General features: G+C 34.0%; 1 protein-coding gene across 2 annotated transcripts in view; it reads right to left on the bottom strand.

Moving 5' to 3' along the window:
• The window catches only part of CNTN1 (contactin 1), a gene marked incomplete at both ends in the record, with an annotated part of 158,478 nt that overhangs the window by 25,549 nt on the left and 112,899 nt on the right, over positions 1 to 20,030 (bottom strand). For both annotated transcript variants that reach the window (XM_082635858.1, XM_082635859.1), the window contains 3 exons: positions 9,853 to 10,009; positions 10,796 to 10,908; positions 18,753 to 18,939. In XM_082635858.1, the coding sequence (XP_082491984.1) occupies positions 9,853 to 10,009; positions 10,796 to 10,908; positions 18,753 to 18,939 (457 nt within the window). The remainder of the gene's footprint in view (positions 1 to 9,852; positions 10,010 to 10,795; positions 10,909 to 18,752; positions 18,940 to 20,030) is intronic.

Raw genomic sequence — 20,030 nt, 5'->3', positions numbered from 1 at the left:
TCCCTCCTTACCCACCTGACTCTGCTTTACTTTCTTCATACATTATCTCTATCTGACAAAAAGTTATATATCAATAGATTGACTTTGCCTCCTCCCTATAGTATGTAAGTTCTGTGTAGTTTGCTTAGAGAAATAAGACTTTCACCCACACTATTTTATGGAAGTTTTTCTCTTGAAATTACCAATGATTTTATTATGGGCTGAATTTTACCCCTGAAAATTCCTATGTTAAAGCCCTAATCCTTAGTACCTCATAATGTGACTGTATTGGGAGACAGAGTCTTTAAAGAGATAATTAAGTTAAAATAGGTTATTGGGGTGGGCTCTAGTCCAATATGATTGGTGTTCTTATAAGAAGGGGAAATTAGGACACAGACCTACACAGAGGGAAGACCATGTGAGGACAGAGGGAGAAAATGGCCACCTACAAGCCAAAAAGAGAGGCCTCCAAAGAAGCCAAACCTGCCAACACCTTCATCTCAGACTTCTAGTCTTCAGAATTGAAAGAAAATACATTTCTGTTGTTTAAACCAGTCTGTGATACTTTGTTATGGCAGGCCTAGCCAACTAATACAGACCTATAAAATACCAAATTCAATAGTCTTTCTCCACTCTTCAATTTCGTCAAACCCCTTTTTAGTCTTACAACTTTGAAATAAATTAAGTAAATTAGTATTTTTAAAAATACTGTTTGAAAACAACAGAAGACACCTGTATACTTATCAGCAGGCAAACAAATATTGATAACATTGTTACCATCCCATAAGCTTCTTCCTGATTGCCCCTCACAACACTGTGCTGAATTTTGTGTTAATCATTCTCTTTTGGGGGAAGTTTTACAGGTCATATATGTAACTCTTTAAAGGTTGCTTTATTATATTATTTTTGAACTTCATATAAATAAAATTACATTTAACCTATTATTCTATTACTTATTGTTTATGTGCATTAAATATTTGAGAATTTTTATAACTTCATTATTTTGCTTAAAAATAAAACATATCAATCTAGTGTCAATAACATTTAAATACAAGTTTGAAAAATATTTGCTACAAATATGGCATGAAAATGTTAAAAATCTTGCTTTATAAATTGGTCATAAAATTTAAAGAAAGTTATTAATAGTAAACAAAAAAAGAATATAAACAACTTCATAGAACTGAAACTAAGTAGCTATTAATCATATTAATATATTCATCTCAATAGTAATTAAATAATAAAAATTATGAGATAATATCTTTGCTTAATTAATGAAAAAATTTTGAATAGAAAAATGCTAGTAAAAAAAGACTTGTTTAATGATAAAATGTGGGCATCGTTATTTGGATAGCAATTTGGCAATTGTCAAGTGTTTGCCAAGTCTTTGAAAGGTCCTGCCCTTTAATCCTGTATTTCCACTTCTAGGAATCTTTTCTAAGAAAAACTTGGAAATTCAGAAAAACGGTCTGTATACAATAATATCCATTATGATGTTATCATAATACTGAAAAGGGAAATATGGGGAGTGACTAAATATAGTAGCCACATTGTTATCTGTGAGTCCTAGTGATCAGGTGATATTAATCATTATTTTCCATATCTTGGGCAAATCTCCCTTTTAGATATTTTCATGATATAGCTTTAATATCTGCAGCTTCTCTTATCCTGTAATTTTAATGGTGCTTCTAATAATATGAATTTCTATATCATGAAGTCAGTTTAGAGGTTAAAACATATTTATTTTCTCTCTTTTATTTAATTTAACTTTCCCTAAAAATCCATATTTAGCTTGGTTCTTCTTGTTAGTTTTGATGTAAACCTACTTATTTTGGGAGAAGGACATATTTTTCTTGGAATTTCAGCACCATTCCTCTTGCTTCCTATGACCTCCTGACTATCTCTGGGGTAAAAATGTGAAAACAATATTTCCTAGATTCTCTTGCCACTGAGAGGCAGGAGGGGGGTGAACTGGGAGGTCATAGAAAAACAGAAGCCACTGCTGTTCTGGCTGTGGTGGGCAGGACTGTGGGCCTCAACTGATATCAAAGGAAGGTGGTGCCACTGCCTTTGGGATTCATCTGTGGATCCCCTACTTTGGGACTGCAAGCAGATGGAACACCAGTGGGGGTTCCTTTCAACTACTTTGCTTTTCTTAAAGCCAACAGACATTCATTCTCACAGTTCTTATAAAAGATTTTCTTTTTTAAGACTCTAATACTTGATTAAATTATCCAGAGAGGTTTCATTTTTCCTGAAAGCTGAACCATCTTTCTCTGACAGAAGAGAGAGAGAGGAAAGAATTTTATAGTATATGTGGGTTGATCCTGATTTTATTGGAAACTAGTTCAATCATTATAGAATTGATCAGAGATCTGTAATCTGTTGATTAAAGTTATTGATAGTCTAAGGGCTGCTTGTAAAATGGGTGAATTCCCTCCTCATCACCAACAGTGTTTAAGCTGATGTTGAGAGGGCATAAGTCATCAATGTCCTGCAGAGAATTCCAGCCCTTGGGAAGGAGTTGAACAAGATGGTCTAGACATTTTCCTCCAGCAAGCCTATGAATACTTTTATAATATTTTTATCTCTAACTTTTATATTCCACCTGAAAATTTTTACAAGAAACACTCTAAAATGTACATTTTTACCCTCTGAATAGTATATAATATCTTCTTTAGTCATTTATCCTCAAAAAGGTCTTGTAATTTGCTTTGCTTTGCAGAGCAAGAAAAAATTAAACTATCCTATATATCGATTCTTTCTGAAGAAGAATCTGCTTGTGCTGATTGGGTTTCAGACTTTCTCTTTTCTCACCAGCCCCACCAATTCCCCTTTTGTTCCACTCCAATTTATTTTCTGCACTATAGCAAAAATGATCTTACATCAGATTGCATCACTCATCTCCTAAAGGCTCCTCAAAGTTTTCCCATTGAACATAGAATAAGGTACAAAATTCTGACAAAAACCTTTAAGGATGGGATAAGGGAGACAGTTAAAATGAGAGGAGAAGGGTATGAGATGAGTCTGAGATGGAATCAGGGCTGTTCATGGCTTTGCCCCTCTCATCTCTCCAACTCATCCCACACCTCTACGTAATGGTCACAGGTCTCCTTGAACATGTCAGGTTCTTTCCCTGTACCTGGGACTCTTAGCCCCACTTGAGTGGTCTGGCTAGTTACTTTTCTTTAGGCTTCAGCCCAAACATTTCCTACTTAAGGGAGGCTTGAACTGATCATCTCATTTAAATCAGTTTTACCTCTTTTATTCTCTATATTAGCCACTTATATTTTCCTTATAATCCTTAATAAAGCTAAATATAAATAAACTTTATTATTTGGTGTTAGTTCTTTATTTTCCTGATATCTATTAGTTTTCTTATTTTTTAAAATTGATTTACAATGCTGTGTTAGCTGCTGGTGTATGGCAAAGTAATTCAGTTTTATATTTTTTTCCATTATAGTTTATTACAAGAGACTGAATATAGTTCCCTGTGTTATACAGTAGTTACTTGTTGTTTATCTATTTTATATAGAGTACTGTGTATCTGTTAATCCAAAACTCCTAATTTATCCCTCCCCCACCCCCTTTCCCCTTTGGTAACCATAAGTTTGTTTTCTATGTCTGTGAGTCTTTTTCTGTTTTGTAAATAAGTTCATTTGTATAATATTTTAGATTCCACATATAAGTGATATCATATGATATTTGTCTTTCTCTGTCTGACTTAGTTCACTTAGTATGATAATTTCTAGGTCTATCCATGTTGCTGCATGTAAGCTTCAGAAGGGCTTGCCAATTATTGTAACCAGTAACTTAGCAGAATGCCTGACATATTGTAGGTGTTCAGTAGATGTTTAATGAATGAATCAGTTTCCTGGAGAGCAAAAGTATTATACAAATATGGAATATTTTAAGAGTAAGGTTTATTTATTAGAGGAAAAAACTATTTGCACATTGCACATACTAAAGTATAGCTTCAAAGACTAAGACCAAATTTTGTAAACCAAAATTATTTTGGTAGTAAATAAATCTTGGAGTATTATTTCTAATTTTCCTTTCTATTTTTATAATGTATTCCACTGATTAATTTTCCTATCAAATTATGTCTGAATCTAAGTTAATGAACAAGTTATGTTGGGACTGTTGTGTGAATTTACTAGTAGCTTAAAAAAAATTGGGGAAGATTCAGGAGACCCCAAGTTAATTTAGGTGCAGAGATGCCATCCATGGCCTGACAAAGTGGCAAAATCCCCTTCTAGAACTACTGCTCAAAGCTTCAGAAGGGTAAGTAAACCTCTGAGAACTCCCTTTGCTGGGAGTTCCTAGCCCTGCCCGTCAACTGCTGAAACAACCCTGAGCCATTCATAGAGCTACATTAACAATAATCAAGGCAGTGAGTCACTGTTCTAAGTCAAATTCAGAAATGTGAAAAAGTATTAGTTTGTTCAGATAACTTCTCGTCCTTTTTCATGTTTTTTTGTAAAATGAGGAATGCCAAGTACTGCTTTACAGTTGGAAAGGTTTTAAGTGTGTAGTCGGGACTGAATGGTAATAAAAGGAATTTATATTTTAGAGGTAATTTTAAATGTAAGCTACTTGTCAGCCTAGAAATACATAGGTTGAATTTACCCTCTTAAACTCTTGAATCCCACACAACATGTAGCAAAGTAAAACAAAATATTTGGTAATTTCAAAATAGTTAGGGTGATAGCATTTCCTGAATGATAATATCTGATTGTGTCATAATCACAAGTACAAGACTTTAAAGTTATGATGAGGGACCTATAAGAATGGCATGCAACTGTAACATTATTGTCATATAATATGCCATTCCAAAATTTTAGGTTAGTAGTTAATTTATTTATGGAAATATTTTTCCAAATGATACAGGACATTTACAAAGTTACAGATTTGGGGATCACTTATATAGCATCCTGTCATTAAAGAAGGCAGGATAAAGTAAATCTAAGACCACCATGCATATTACCCTCTCCTTCTATATACAGGCTATTGTACAAAATTAGATGTTCAAACTATTTTTGGTTTTTGAAAATGCTTACCAAAGATATTTTGCAAAATTGCTGACATTAATTCTTTATGAATTTTAATTTCATAAAGCATGAATTAAATCTAAACATTCTGACTATCCTCTTGTTCCTTTTCTACTACACTACTTACATGGGTAATGGAGAAGGAGCATGTGAGTAATGGAATCAAACATCTAAATGTTCCACCTAAAGACTGGTTTTCTAGCACTTTGTCTTCTGCTACTGGGAAGAAAGGACAAAGTGGAAAAAAATGTGTTTTTCATCAGTGTTGAAGTCAGTGGCTTTGGTTATATATATAGTTTAACTTAATAGATTGGAGTTACCAAAAATAGTAGGCTAAATGTTTAGATTACATCATCTATGGTGACATCAGGATAAATTACAGATTTATTCAAAGACATGAAGTCAACAAAATAAATATATAGTACCTTTAAATCAAGTGGAAAAGATGCCTTGTTCTTTTAGAACCTACCCTAGACTTTACCACTACCCTCTTTCCAGTCCAGACCATCATCATCTTAATCCTTCTATGACAATAACCTTGTAATTCATCTCCTTATATCTTACTCCCCTACTATATATATTTTCCATAATCACGAAAGTGATTTTTTAAGTGCAAATATTTGATCATATTACTCCCACCTTAAAGATTTCAAATGACTACTTTTTGCCCTCAGGAAGAAGTCCAGACTCTAGAATGTCCTTGAAAGTCTTCATCTGACTAAGATAGCTATAGTGTGTTTAAACCAAAAGAAAAATAAAAGCTCAAAATATGCACATTCACACATTAGTAATGAAATACACGCTTCTCTGTGGACATTTATTTATGACAAAAGATCCTTGTTAATCTATATTCTAACATTTGTAAGTGAATATGTCATAAGCTAAATTAATTTATTAAAATTTATATTTAGAATATTGTAGCTATCTTCACCAGATTCTTAATTTAACTCACAATGATCTATAAAAACAAAAGATTCTTAAAAGACAATATAGAATGTATTAGACATAGTATGTTTGTAACGAAACATTTACGGTATTATGTTTGCCTCACTGTGAACTATAAACATCTGATAGGGAGCAATTTATTAAGACAGCAACTGACAGTGTTTAGGTCAAAGATAAGTGGAGTTACAGATTACCATGTCTAATAAATTTTCTAGAATATTTCTAATACTAATTCTTAATCTTTGTAAGAATCAAACCTATGGATGAGTATGTCATAATGTAAATCAAGTACCCAGTCAGAAAGCATATCAACATTCTAGACATCTAAATTATAGTTTAAGTTGCCAAATTATTTTTACTCTATACAGAAATCATGAATTCATTCAAGAATTATTTGTTAAAACCCTGTTATGTGCCAGATATGTCCTCTGAGTGCTGGGGATTCAAGGGTTGAACAAGGCAGACAAGAACTTGCTCCCTCAGAGCTTACATTCAAGTAAAGATAAAGATAGACAATGAACAGTATAAATTAATAAGATAATTCTAAATAGCTATAAATATTATGAATAAATTTAAAAAGTGAGATGATATGACAAAACATTGGAGTAGAGGGCTATCTTACATTGATGGCTGTATAATAATTCTTCATTGAGAAGGTGACATCTGAGCAGAAACAAAAATGACAAGAATGACCTGCTGTGCCAAGATCCAGAGAATCCCAGGCAGCAGCAAGAAAAAGTACAGGTGGTTAAAGGTAATATGAATAATGTTGGTATGTTCAAGAAGCAAAAAGAGGTCAATGGACCAAGGGTGAAATCAATTAACTGAGGGGAGAGAGTTTGGCAAGGCCAGATTATAAAGGAATTTAGATTTCATTTTATAGGATATCTTTCTAAGAGGAGAGTTATATGATTTGACATGTTTGAAAGGATCAGTCTGGCTGCTGCATAAGGAATGGACTATAGGAAGTCAAAACTGGAAGCTTAAAACATTTCTAGAATTGTAATAGAGCCAGTGAGGAATGACTGTGATGAGGACTTGCAGGCATGTGGAAACATACAAGCAGTAGCACATTTTAAGTATGTAAGCTATGCCTTACATATTTTAGGCATTTAATGTATATTTGTTGAATGAATGGACAGCATAATGCATAAAAATATGAAAATGTAGCAGTGTATTATATTCATGGCTACTTATTTTAGGCATGAAAACTGAAACAAAGGAAAGTACTGGGAGTCTTTTAAACTTATGAGAAAGCCTAACATTTTCATTTGTATTTAAATGCTTTTCTCACTACAAATAATTTAAACAATTTGAAAATAAATCCAAACTTAAATGAGAAAATTCTAAAATGGTGCTATTCACCAAACATCTGACATTTCCTAATGTTAATTCTACAGTTGTTGTTGTTTTGGTACTGTTATGGTCAGATTGAGATAAATAATAGAAATTCTGCATTAATAAGAATATTTCCCATTATTTAGCAAAAAAGAGGAAACTATGTTTGAGGTTTCTAAAAAATCATACTCTGTGTCTTCTGCACATGGGCTGTTTACATTGGGCAATCAGACTATAAACTTGGTGTGCTGCAGCTGGTCCATACTACCTTCCAAAAGGCAACCATTACATTTTAAGGAAGTTTATGAGTGAGTTATTGAAAACACAGTTATTAAAATTGAAATTATGTACACTTATTAGTTAAATGAAAAAGTTTAAAACAAAGGTAGTAAATATTCAGTCTCTTCACTTCCTAAGTATTTACTACATTTTAATTGTCATCAATGCTCTTGAGGTTATGCCTATTGCATCTGTATGGTGACAATCCTACCACAGTGTGCTCCTAACCACCTCTTTCCAACTCCACATTTAGTGACATCATGTGGGAAGCTTGAAGTCAGACATGATGAAATATTTACATCACAAAAATTGGCAAACACGATAAACCAGGTCTTCCTCCTACCCAGGAGAGTCAATTGTTTAACATCTACCAGCACACCACTAGTTATAACTGTACTGATGCTACTGTCACTGCTACAGCATCTGTCCCTGCTACGAATTTCTACAGTCTAAATTCCAGACACTACATTCTGCTTTGCATTAGAAATGAATCAAGGGTAAAAATGAAGAGAGCAACAGTGTGCCACAGCTGGCTTTTAGACAGGGAAGGTCAGTGTTCAAAAGTACTTTACTTAGTTTGTTTGCATTTTACCACCCTCAAAATAATGTCCACATTTGCCTCTCATTTCCTTTTGTGAAACAGCCCTGCTGAGTGAGAAACTATTGAAGCTGTGTGTTATCAAAGTTCAAAATTTAGAAAAAGTTTCAAAAAAAAAAGATGCTATTTTCTCCTATTAAAATAGTGATGACTTAAAAGAAAGAGACTAATGTTGGAGTGGTGCAACATTAGTACTCATACACAATGATAATAGGAATATAAGTTGATAAATATTTTAAAATAAATTTTGAAATATAGAAGTAAAACTCTTTAACTTATTGTTTAAATTTAACCTGCAGAAAGATTATTTAAATTTAACTTGCAGAAATATTTATAAAAATGCATTCAAAATAGGGTTATTTATGATAGGAAAAACTGAAATGGGTAGAAAACTTTTGTACATTTGTTTGAGAGAATATTATGTATAATTTTAAATAAAATGCATAAAGTTTTCAATGACATGGGGGATGTTCATAAAACATAATTGATAAAATTTGGATATGACATGATATATTCAATAGAAGCCAACACATGAAATTGTATATGTATATAGGGTAACTAAAAGTAAATTCCACTGAACATTAATTAAGCAGTTAGAGTGTTTGGAATATGACTATTTTCTTTTCCTTTCATATTTTCACAATTTTCTAAAAAGACATAATAATAATGTCTAAACTAAAAGTGTTTTCAATGTAAATTATCTGAATTTATAAGAAAACCTAAAATTTCCATTTGTATTTACATGCTTTCTCACTACAAATAATTTAAATAATTTGCAAATAAATCCAAACATATTTTTAAAAAGTCTAGAATGGTACTATTCACCTAACATCTGACATTTCCTAATGTTAATTCAACAGTTTCTTTGCATAGCCATGATTGGACAAAAAACACTGGAATTGTTTTAAAGGATTTTTATTTTAGGTTCATATGTAACATATTCATCTATTTAGCTATAAATCACCAAATTTTCTTCTAAATCAATTATTGCCATCTTTGCTTTAGCATCTTCTGGCACTTCATAGTCTCATAAAATTCTCAAAATGACCTCAATTTTAATTCAGTATAATTAAACTATACCATGCATACAGGGTGAGAGAAAATATCAAAATTTTTAAAATTAGTAGAGTTCTACAGGAAGAAATAACTGCCTTAAATATTTATTTCAAATTAACCAATGCTGTGAGAAATAATTAGAGTCTGCAGAAAAGGAATAGCTATACTGAGACAAATAGACATACTGGTAAAGGAAGGAACTATCATCTACTGTCTTTCTATCTTATTATATTAATGTGTGTAAGATAAAGAAAAGGGGGTGAGAAGAATACTGATAGTTGTCCAGTGAATTTCCTTTTGATATAAGAGAAGTTTGGATATTATTATCTAATGATCTAGTATTATGTACCATTTTAATGCATTATGGTATTTTAATTGTGCTTTGCTGTCCAGATAGTAACCAATAGGTATCTGATAGGTTGCAAATGTACTTTTGTGACTCATAAAGGGAGAAGTTTCAAGTTTCAGGGCATCCTTACCATTTCAAATCTACTTACAAATGATACTGATATTAGTGTGAATATCAGTCCCACATTTACCCTTGAGAAGTTATATGGGCCTAGAACTTATGAGTACTTAATTAAAACATGTCTTAAATGATTGGCTTACCTGAAATTTTGACTTGAGACACCACTCCATCTCCTCCATCACTGTGTGCACGAACCTCTACAACATATTCTCCATCCCTGGGGATTGGGACTTCTATGGAGTGTTTATGAGTTGAATACAGCTTGCCATCATGCTGGCCATCAGGTCTATAGAGTACCTTTAAAAGTTTCAAAATATGTATATTTAATAAATTGGCAATAAGGAGTCAATGCCTTAACATTAAACTGGAATAAAAACGCTTATACTTTGTATTAATTAAAAAAAAAATCTTAGGGAGCTGTGTGTAATACTAGCTGGAAAATTCATGTTGTTTTTAATTCACAGAAATTGATTTCATCTATTTTTAGGGGGATCCAAGAGGATGCATCTTAGGCATCTAAATTTTATTTTTTGAAATTACCAAAATAGAGAGAAAGAATGTGTCTTTTTATGAAAAAGGTAAAAAATGAGGCTCTTTCAATATATTAAATTAGTCTAAAAATTGCCTAGTAATTAAAATTTTTCCACACTGTTTCTAAAAGTTAGTGTTGACTGAAAAATGTGATAGTGTGATATAGAGAATATATAGAAATAACCTTTTTTTTCATTTTTGTTCACTTACAGAGGGTACCTCATACATCAAAGAATTCACTGTGTGCTTGGTGACATTATCTTAATCATTGTCAAACAAAAATGGATTCTTTCTCTCTTTTTTAAACACTAATTATTCTAACAACTCTATTCTTTAAAGCAGTTATTCTATCTTGCTCATTTGACATAGTATTTTTCTAGAATTCACTGAAGATCTTTTCTCATTTCAAAATTTATCATGTCATCTGATTCTTCCTCACAGCTAGAATAAGAGAGAGCTGTTTGGGTTTTGGCAAAACAAAAAACCAAACATCAGTCACTCTTTGTAAGAATGAAACTTGTGTGGGAAATAATCTAGTAATCTTTTATATACCTTATATCCTGTCACTGTGGATTCATTTGATAGTGCAACCACATGATCCCAGGTGATTATGTAGCGTGAACCAGACCTTATGGAACTGATGATCCTTGGAGGCTGGCTTGGAGCTGTGAAAGTAATAACATGCAACTGATAGTCACCATATCCAATTTCAATTCTGCAAGCTGTATCACATCGGGAATTATAATACTGATAATGATGTGACAACAACAATGGCTAATTCTGATGTTTGTACTGTTTGCCTGGCACTATGGTATGCACTTTACATCCATGGGTTCATTTAATGCACTGGGACCCTGGGAGATAGGTAATAAAATAAAATGATCTCTTATTCTCTTCTCATCAACCTTCATTTGGATGTCTCTCTCCACCAGTCTTTTTTTTTTTTTTTTTTTTTTTTGCGGTACGCGGGCCTCTCACTGTTGTGGCCTCTCCCGTTGCGGAGCACAGGCTCCGGACGCGCAGGCTCAGCGGCCATGGCTCACGGGCCCAGCTGCTCCGCGGCATGTGGGATCTTGTCGCACCGGGGCATGAACCCGCATCCCCTGCATCGGCAGGCTGACTCTCAACCACTGCGCCACCAGGGAAGCTCCTCCACCAGTCTTTTAAAACTTCTGTTTTCAAGGTCATCAATCATCTCCACTTGGCCAAATCTAATGTCACTTTTTTATTCTTTTAAAACTTAACATCTTCGCAGTATTTCACAGAGTTGACCTTCCAATTCTTTCTTGAATATCTTTTCTTAAATTTCATAATCTCTTATAATCTTTCCTCCTATCTCTCAGGTTGTTCCTTCTCATTAATCATCCTTTGCTAGCTCCATGTCCTCTGCCCAGTTTCCAAATGGTGGAATGACTTAGGACTTGATCCTGAGCACGCTTCTCTCCTCTATATATGAATCTTCCCTAAACCTTACATCTGGGCCCATGGTTTTAAGTACACACAATTATATCTCAAGCTCATCTCTCTCTCGACCTCTAGACATATATGTGCAACTTCCTATCGCCTCTTAAATGTCTAAAAGATTTCTCAAATGCAATATAATCAAGACAGAACATTTACTATGTACCCCCAAATCTGCCTTTCTGTGAGACTTTCCCATATTTACTAAATGGTACAACCAAACCCCCAATTTCTCAAGCCAAAATCGATTCAGTCTTCCATTCCATTTATTGCCAACATCCAAATTAGCTGCAAATTGTCAACTCTGCCTGCCGAAAATTTTCCACTTCTTTCTATCTCTATTATCACCCAATGCTGGCCACCAACGTTTCTTCCTCAATTACTAAAAAAGGTCGCCTAATTTGCTATTCTGACTCAAATACTAAAAGAGGTCTCCTAATTTGCTATTCTGCTTTCACTTTTATTCCACCAGTATCCATTGTCTACTCAGAACAATTAAAAAAAAACATAAATTAGATATCACTTTCTGCCTTACTATCTTCCAATGATTTCTTATCACACTTAGAAAGAATTTTAACTCCTTACTATGATCTATGAGACCCTTCTTATTATGACTCCAGCACACTTTTTCCTCCTCAACCCAGAGCCTATGCTCTGGAACTATTGGCCTTTCTACAAGTAAAGCATACTGCACTCTTTTCATATAAAGTCTTTGTGCTAGTTATTTTATCTGCCTGATAGAATCTCCTCTGCAAAGACCTCCTTCTTATTACTCATATCCTAGGTCAAATGGCATCTTCTCTAAGAGGATATTCCCAACCATCAGATTCGAATTTGGCTCCTACCCAGGCAGTTTTAAATTGTATTATCTGTTTATTTATTGTATTTTATTTATTATTTAATTCTAATTGAAGTGTAGTTGATTTACTATATTATATTAGTTTCAGGTGTACAACAGTGATTCAATATTTTTATTGATTCTACCCCTTTAGAAGTTATAAAACATTGGCTATATTCCCTAGGCTGTACAATATAGCCTTGTAGTTTATTTATTTTATATATAGCAGTCTGTATCTCCTAATCCTACCCCTATTTTACTCCACCCCCTTTCCCTCTCTGCACTGGCAACCACTGGTTTGTTCTCTATATCTGTGAGTCTGCTTCTATATTGTTATGTTCATTTATGGGTTTTATATTTTACTCCACATATAAATGGTAACATTAAGTATTTGACTTTGTCTGACTTACTTCACTAAGCACAATACCCTCCAGGTCCATCCACATTGTTGCAAATGGCAAAATTTCACTCCTTCTTCAATGGCTGATTAATACTCCATTGTATATATATACCACAACTACTTTGTCCCTTCATCTATTGATGGACATTTAGGTTGCTTCCATATCTTGGTTGTAATAAATAATGCTATGAATGCTGGAGTGCATGCATCTTTTCAAATTACTGTTTTTATTTTCTTCAGATATATATCTAGGAGTGGAATTGCTGGATTTAAGGTTTTTGAGGACCTGCATATTGCTTACCATAGTGGCTGCATCAATTTACATTCCAACCAATGATACACTAGGGTTCCCTTTTCTTCACATCCTTGCCAACATTTGATATTTGCAGTATTTTTGATGACAGCCATTCTGACAACTGTGAGATGATATCTCATTGTGGTTTTGATTTGATTTTGTCAGTGATTAGTGATGTTGAGCATCTTTTCATGTGCTTATTGGCCATCTGTATGTCTTTTTGGAAAAATGCTTATTCAGATCTTCTGCCATTTTTTTTACTAGGTTGTTTGTTGTTTTGATATTGAGTTGAATGAACTGTTTACATATTTTTGATATTAATTGCTTATCTGTCATATAATTTGCACATATTTTCTCCCACCCAGTAGGTTACCTTTTCATTTTTTCAATGATTTCCTTTGCTGTGCAAAAGCTTTTAGGTTTAATTTGGCTCCATTTTTTAATTTTTGATTTTGTTTCCTTTGCCTGAGGAAACAGACCCAAAAAAATGGCAAATAGTGTTCAGCCTATCTTTTCTTATAGGAATTTTATGGTTTCTGGTCTTACATTTAGCTCTTTAATACATTTTGAGCTTATTTTTGCATATGGTATTAAGAAAATCTTCTAATTTCATTCTTTTGCATGTATCTATCCAGTTTTCCCAGTACCACTTATTGAAGAGACTGTCTTTTCCCCTTTGTATACTCTTTTTTTTTTTTTTTTTTTTTTTTTTTTGTGGTACGCGGGCCTCTCACTGTTGTGGCCTCTCCCGTTGTGGAGCACAGGCTCCGGACGCACAGGCTCAGCAGCCATGGCTCACGGCCCAGCCGCTCCGCGGCATGTGGGATCTTCCCGGACCAGGGCACGAACCCGTGTCCCCTGCATCGGCAGGCAGACTCCCAACCACTGCGCCACCAGGGAAGCCCTTCCCCTTTGTATGCTCTTGTTTCCTTTATAATATATTAATTGACTATAAGAACATGAGTTTATTTCTGGGCTCTCTATTCTCTTCTATTGACCTATGTGTCTGTATTGTGTCACTACCACACTGTTTTGATTACTGTAGCTTTGTAGTATAGTCTGAAGTCTGCAAGCATGATACCTCCAGCTCTGGTTCTTCATTCTCAAAATTATTTTGGCCATTCAGGGTATTTGTGGTTCCATAAAATTTTAGAATTATTTCTTCCAGTTGTGTGAAAAATGTCATGGGTATTTTGATACGAATTGCATTGTCTTCTCTATTGATTTGTTTTGGTCGAATTTTATTTATTTCCTCTCGTCTCTTTATTATTTCCTTCTTTCTGTTGATTTTAGGCTCTGTATCCTCTTCTTTCTCTAATTCCTTTAGATGGTAGGTTACGTTGTTTATTCAGATATTTCTTCTTTCTTCAGGTAGCCCTGTATGGCTATAAACTTCCCTCTTAGAACTACTTTTGCTATGTCCCATAGATTTTGGGAAGCTGTGTTTTTATTTTCATTTGTCTCTAGGTATTTTCTGATTTTCTCTTTGATTTCCTTCATTGACACATTGTGTTTTTAGTAGTATGTTTTTTAGTTCCCTAGGTTTATGTTTTTCCCATTTTTCTTCCTGTAATTGATTTCTAGTTTCATACTATTTTCACTATAAAAGATGATTGATATAATTTTTATCCTCTTAAGTTTTTTGAGATTTGTTTTGTGGCCTAGCATCTGATCTATCCTGGGAAGCATGCCATTTGAACTCGAAAGAAATGTGTACTCTGCTGTTTTTGGATGGAATGTTCTATAGATATCTATTAAGTCCAACTGGTCTAATGTGTCATTTAAGGCCACTGTTTCTTTTTTTTTTTAACATTGTTATTGGAGTATAATTGCTTTAAAATGTTGTATTAGTTTCTGCTGTATAACAAAGTGAATTAGCCATATATATATATATATATATATATATATATATATATACACACACATATATCCCCATATCGACTCCCTCTTGTGTCTCCCTCCCACACTCCCTACTCCACCCCTCTAGGTGGTCACAAAGCACCGAGCTGATCTCCCTGTGCTATGCAGTTGCTTCCCATTAGCTATCTATTTTACATTTGGTAGTGTGTATATGTCAATGCCACTCTCGCACTTTGTCCCAGCTTATGCTTGCCCCTCCCTGTGTCCTCAAGTCCATTCTCTATGTCTCCGTCTTTATTCCTGTCCTGCCCCTAGGTTCTTCAGAATCATGTTTTTTTGTTGTTGTTTTTTTCTGTTTTTTTTTTGTTTTTTTTTAGATTCCATATATATGTGTTAGCATACAGTATTTGTTTTTCTCTTTCTGACTTACTTCACTCTGCATGACAGAACTTCACTCTGCATGACAGACTCTAGGTCTATCCACCTCACTACAAATAACTCAATTCAGTTTCTTTTTATGGCTGAGTAATAGTCCATTGTATATATGTGCCACATCTTCTTTATCCATTCATCTGTTGATAGACACTTAGGTTGATTCCATGTTCTGGCTACTGTAAATAGTGCTGCAATGAACACTGGGGTGCATGTGTCTTTTTGAATTATGGTTTTCTTAGGGTATATGCCCAGTACTGGGATTTCTGGGTCATATGGTAGCTCTATTTTTAGTTTTTAAGGAACCTCCATACTCTTCTCCATAGTGGCTGTATCAATTTACATTCCCACCAACAGTGCAAGAAGTTTCCCTTTTCTCCACACCCTCTCCAGCATTTATTGTTTGTAGATTTTTTGATGATGAAGGCCACTGTTTCTTTATTGATAATCTGTCTGGATAATCTACCGATTGATGTAAGTGGGATGTTAAATTTCCCTACTGTAATTGTATTAGTGTCAATTTCTCCCTTTTTCTCTATTAATATTTGATTTATATGTTTAGGTGCATACATGATAACAAATGTTATACCCTCTTCTTGTATCATTTCCTTTACTATTTTATTATATTATGCACTTCTCTATCTTTTGTTATAGACTGTATCTGTTATGAGTATTGCTACCTCAGCTTTCTTTTAGTTTCCATTTGCATGAATCTCTTTCCATCTCCTCACTTTCAGTCTCTGTGTGTCTTTAGCTCTGAAGTGTCTCTTGTAAGTAACAGATAGATGGGACTTTTTCTCTATTTAATCAACTACTCTGTGTCTTTTAATTGGAGAATTTAGTGTATTGACATTTGAAGTGATTATTGATAGATATGTACATATTGACATTCTGTTACTTACTTTCTGGTTGTTTTGTAGTTGTCTTTTAGTTTCTTCCCTTGTGATTTGATGATTTTCTTTATTGGCGTGCTCATGTTCCTTTCTCTCTAGTTTTTGTGGATCTATAATTGTGGGTTTTGACTTGTAGTTACCATGGAGTCCATACATGTTGACCTACAACTCTATCTACTTGTTTTAAACTGATAATCATTTAAATTCAAACACATTCTAAAAGATCTACTTTTTAAACTCCCCTCCACACATTTTCTGTTTTGATGTCATATTTTGCTTCTTCATGTTTATCCTTTAACCCTCTATTGTGGTTATAGTTGATTTTACAATTTTCATTTTTTAATCTTCATAGTTGCTTATTTAAGTGGTGATCCACAGCTTTTACTATATATTTGCTTTTACTAGTAGGGTTTTTTCTTTCCTATCAACTCTTACTACTTGTTGTAGCCTTTTCTTTTCCACTTAGAGAAGACCCTCTAAAATTTTTTGTAAGGTTGGCTTTGTATTGATAAACTCTTTTAGTTTTTGCTTCTCCTATCTCTCCTTCAATTCTGAATGATAACCTTGCTCAGATAAGACAGTCCTGGCAAGCCAGTCAGAGCTTGAGACAGGTCCCAATTTGGAGCCTCTGTGAGCACAAGTAATGGCTGCCTTTGCCCCATTCAGATGCAGTGCTGGTTCTTTTCCAGTTCCTTCCCCCACAACTGCACACTCTCCTTGGTAATGTAGCCTGTGTCCTATCTGGGAACTTTTCTGAAGAAGGCAACTGGTGCAGGTTGGGACACATGCTGGGAAAGTCCAAGGAAAACCATCAGAGGATTTTCAATCTGATTCCTCTGTCTTGTTACCAGGAGTAAGCAACTGTGTGTGCACACTCTTCGTGAGTGGAGTCTTGTTTTCTACAGCCCTCTCGTAAGTCCCACTGGTGGTTTAATCTGCTATGGGGACTCATCTTCCTGGTGCTGGACCCCAGGGTTGGGGTGTCTGATATGTGGTTCAAACCCCTCACTCCCCAGGAGATCTCTGAGTCTGTGATATCCCCCTCATCTTTTATGTCCTGTACTACGGTCATGAGTCCCAATCTGATTACTTCTTCTCTCTTCCTACTTGACTCCATGTGGATATTACTTTACAGCCTTGGTTGTAGAAGAGTATTTCTGCCAATCTTCAGTTTGTTTTCAGGGAGAATTGCTCCATGTCTAGATGTATTTTTAATGTGTTCATGGGGGGAGGTGAGCTCAGGTCCTCTACTCTGCCATCTTGGTCTCCTCCTCCCATATTATCTGTTTATTCACTTTATTGTTCTGTCATCTGATGTTATACTTATTTATTTGCCATATTTCTCTCCCTCTCTCTCTCTTCCTCTCTTTCCATTAGTTTGTTAAACCCTGTGAGAAGAGGATCTGGGTCTTGCTTCATCCTTTCTGTATTGTCAACACTTAGACCTGTTCTGGGCACGTAACATATTATTGATGAATGAATAAATTGAAAAAAGAACAAAGGAATGAATGCTCTTTTTACAAATTAGAAAGCTGAGGTTTAAAGATTTGATGTAATAAGTCTACTGTCACACATTGAGTAAGTGATAGAGACAGATTTGAAACCCCTGTCTGATACCAAAGCTTGGATCTTACCACCATGTTCTATTATTTCATTAGAACTTTCTTTTCCCCCAAGTGAATTTCATAAATTTTCAAACTCTAATGGTAATCATGTCTTCAAATTCTTGTGAAGTTTCCCTAAATTCTGAATATAAGTTCTCCTCTTCCATCTGTTCAACTTGGGTTCCAAAAAGAGCTATCATAGTGAAGCCAGGGAGATGGGTATGATCAAAAAATGTGAGCAGGGCAGGTGGTCTTGTTATATTAACAATGAGAGCATACAGTAATAAGAGAGTGAACATAATGTTACAACATTTAACTTGTATTTGCATTGTGCAGTGACAAAGGTTTATAAATCAAAGCATAGAAAAATTATAGAATTTTCTTTTTCTCATGTTGTTGATGCATTCCTATAAAACCAAGTTTAAAACAATAACAAATTAATTGTCTAATGATACAAAATTTTGTGGACAGTCTTTACAAAGGGAGGTTCTGTAATGGAACATTAAATGTGTGAAGGTATTCTCCACATTTTTTCATCATCTACAATAACAATCAATGCTTTTGTTTGTTTTTGTTTTTTTAAATCTTGTGTGATTTTAAAGGTTAAAATTGAAAACCAAAAGTGCTCAGACTGCTAGGTAGTAATTTTCTCTCAAATATACCTACATCATCACTGAATCAATTGGGAGTTTTTGACAAGTATAAAATGAAAATATTGAGACTCACGTGCTTTCTTTGTGAAGGTCTCAATCATATCACTGGGAGGTCCACACCCTGCGCTATTGCAGGCCCTGACTTCCATAAAGTACTGGGTGTCAGGCAGAAGGTTCTCCAGCCTGGCAGAGTATTCTTGGCTAGTGACTTGCACTCTGTGTGCAGCTGCTTCTTTATCATGGACGGCCCAGTACCGAATCTGCAAACATACAAGTTGAGTAATATTTTTTCATAATTCAGACACTTCAGTTGCAAAAAATTCTTTTCAAGTTGTTCTGACACTTGATGTTGGCTGAGCATCATATTCTCAAATGTTACTTAATGTTACTTACATTTCTATCAGTCTTAGAAAATGGCAAGGCACACAATGCAGATCTGATTAGAAGTGTCAAAAGCAAATGAAAGGCTCACCTCATTGCCTGAAATAGTCACACACAGATGAAAAAAGAGAAAAAAGCCAAAAAAATGTGCATAAGATTTGCTCTCAAACTATAAAACTGGTTTCTGTTTGGAAGTATTTGCCATAATAATTTATATCATTTATTTCCAGCTTTATTTGTGTTTACATGATTGCAAATTTTTTAAGGGCCATTGATAAACAAAAATAGTCATGTGGCCTAAAACATGCTAGCTTAATTACTTTCTGCCAGCTTATTTCAGAAGTATGTATAAAAAAATTATTTCCTTTGAACTTATATAGAGGCCAGAAATCAAAGAAATATTATACCTAATAACTTGATTAGTTGTAGAAATTATCTTTAAAATAAGTTTTAAAAAATTTCATTCATGTTGTGATTAGAAATGATTACTTTTACCAACAAGCATATCAATGACAGCCTTCCTTGTCTCTTAAAGTTTAAGTAAAAGCTATGAATTATAATATTCATTCTTCTAATAAGGCTGTTTTATTGGTTAAAAATCTATAATTACATCTCAGTTATAAATAAAAAGGAGAGGATTATTTATAAGTATACTGCAATTTTATATTTTAGATGCCCTAAAACAATGGGATTTTAATTTCACAATTAACCAACATACTAGAAGATAATATCTAATATTTATATAATCCTGAAATTTTTATTTATGTAAACACATAAAAAAAATTATAAAATGGAACTGGATGGCTCAAATTCCCTTAGTAACAAAGTGAGGTTTATATGAAAAATGAGCACATTTCAGAACAAAGGCTAGTTACTACTTGCTTATTGGTTTCCTTTGTAATATTTTTATTTTGTTTACTAGGGCTCATTTTTTCTGTTGCCAATAATATATTTCCTAATAGTTTTGATG

The sequence above is a fragment of the Mesoplodon mirus genome, assembly GCF_964341445.2.
Source record: "Mesoplodon mirus genome assembly, chromosome: 11".
Classification (NCBI taxonomy): Eukaryota; Metazoa; Chordata; class Mammalia; order Artiodactyla; family Ziphiidae; genus Mesoplodon; species Mesoplodon mirus.
This window is presented reverse-complemented; position numbering and strand designations above follow the sequence as displayed.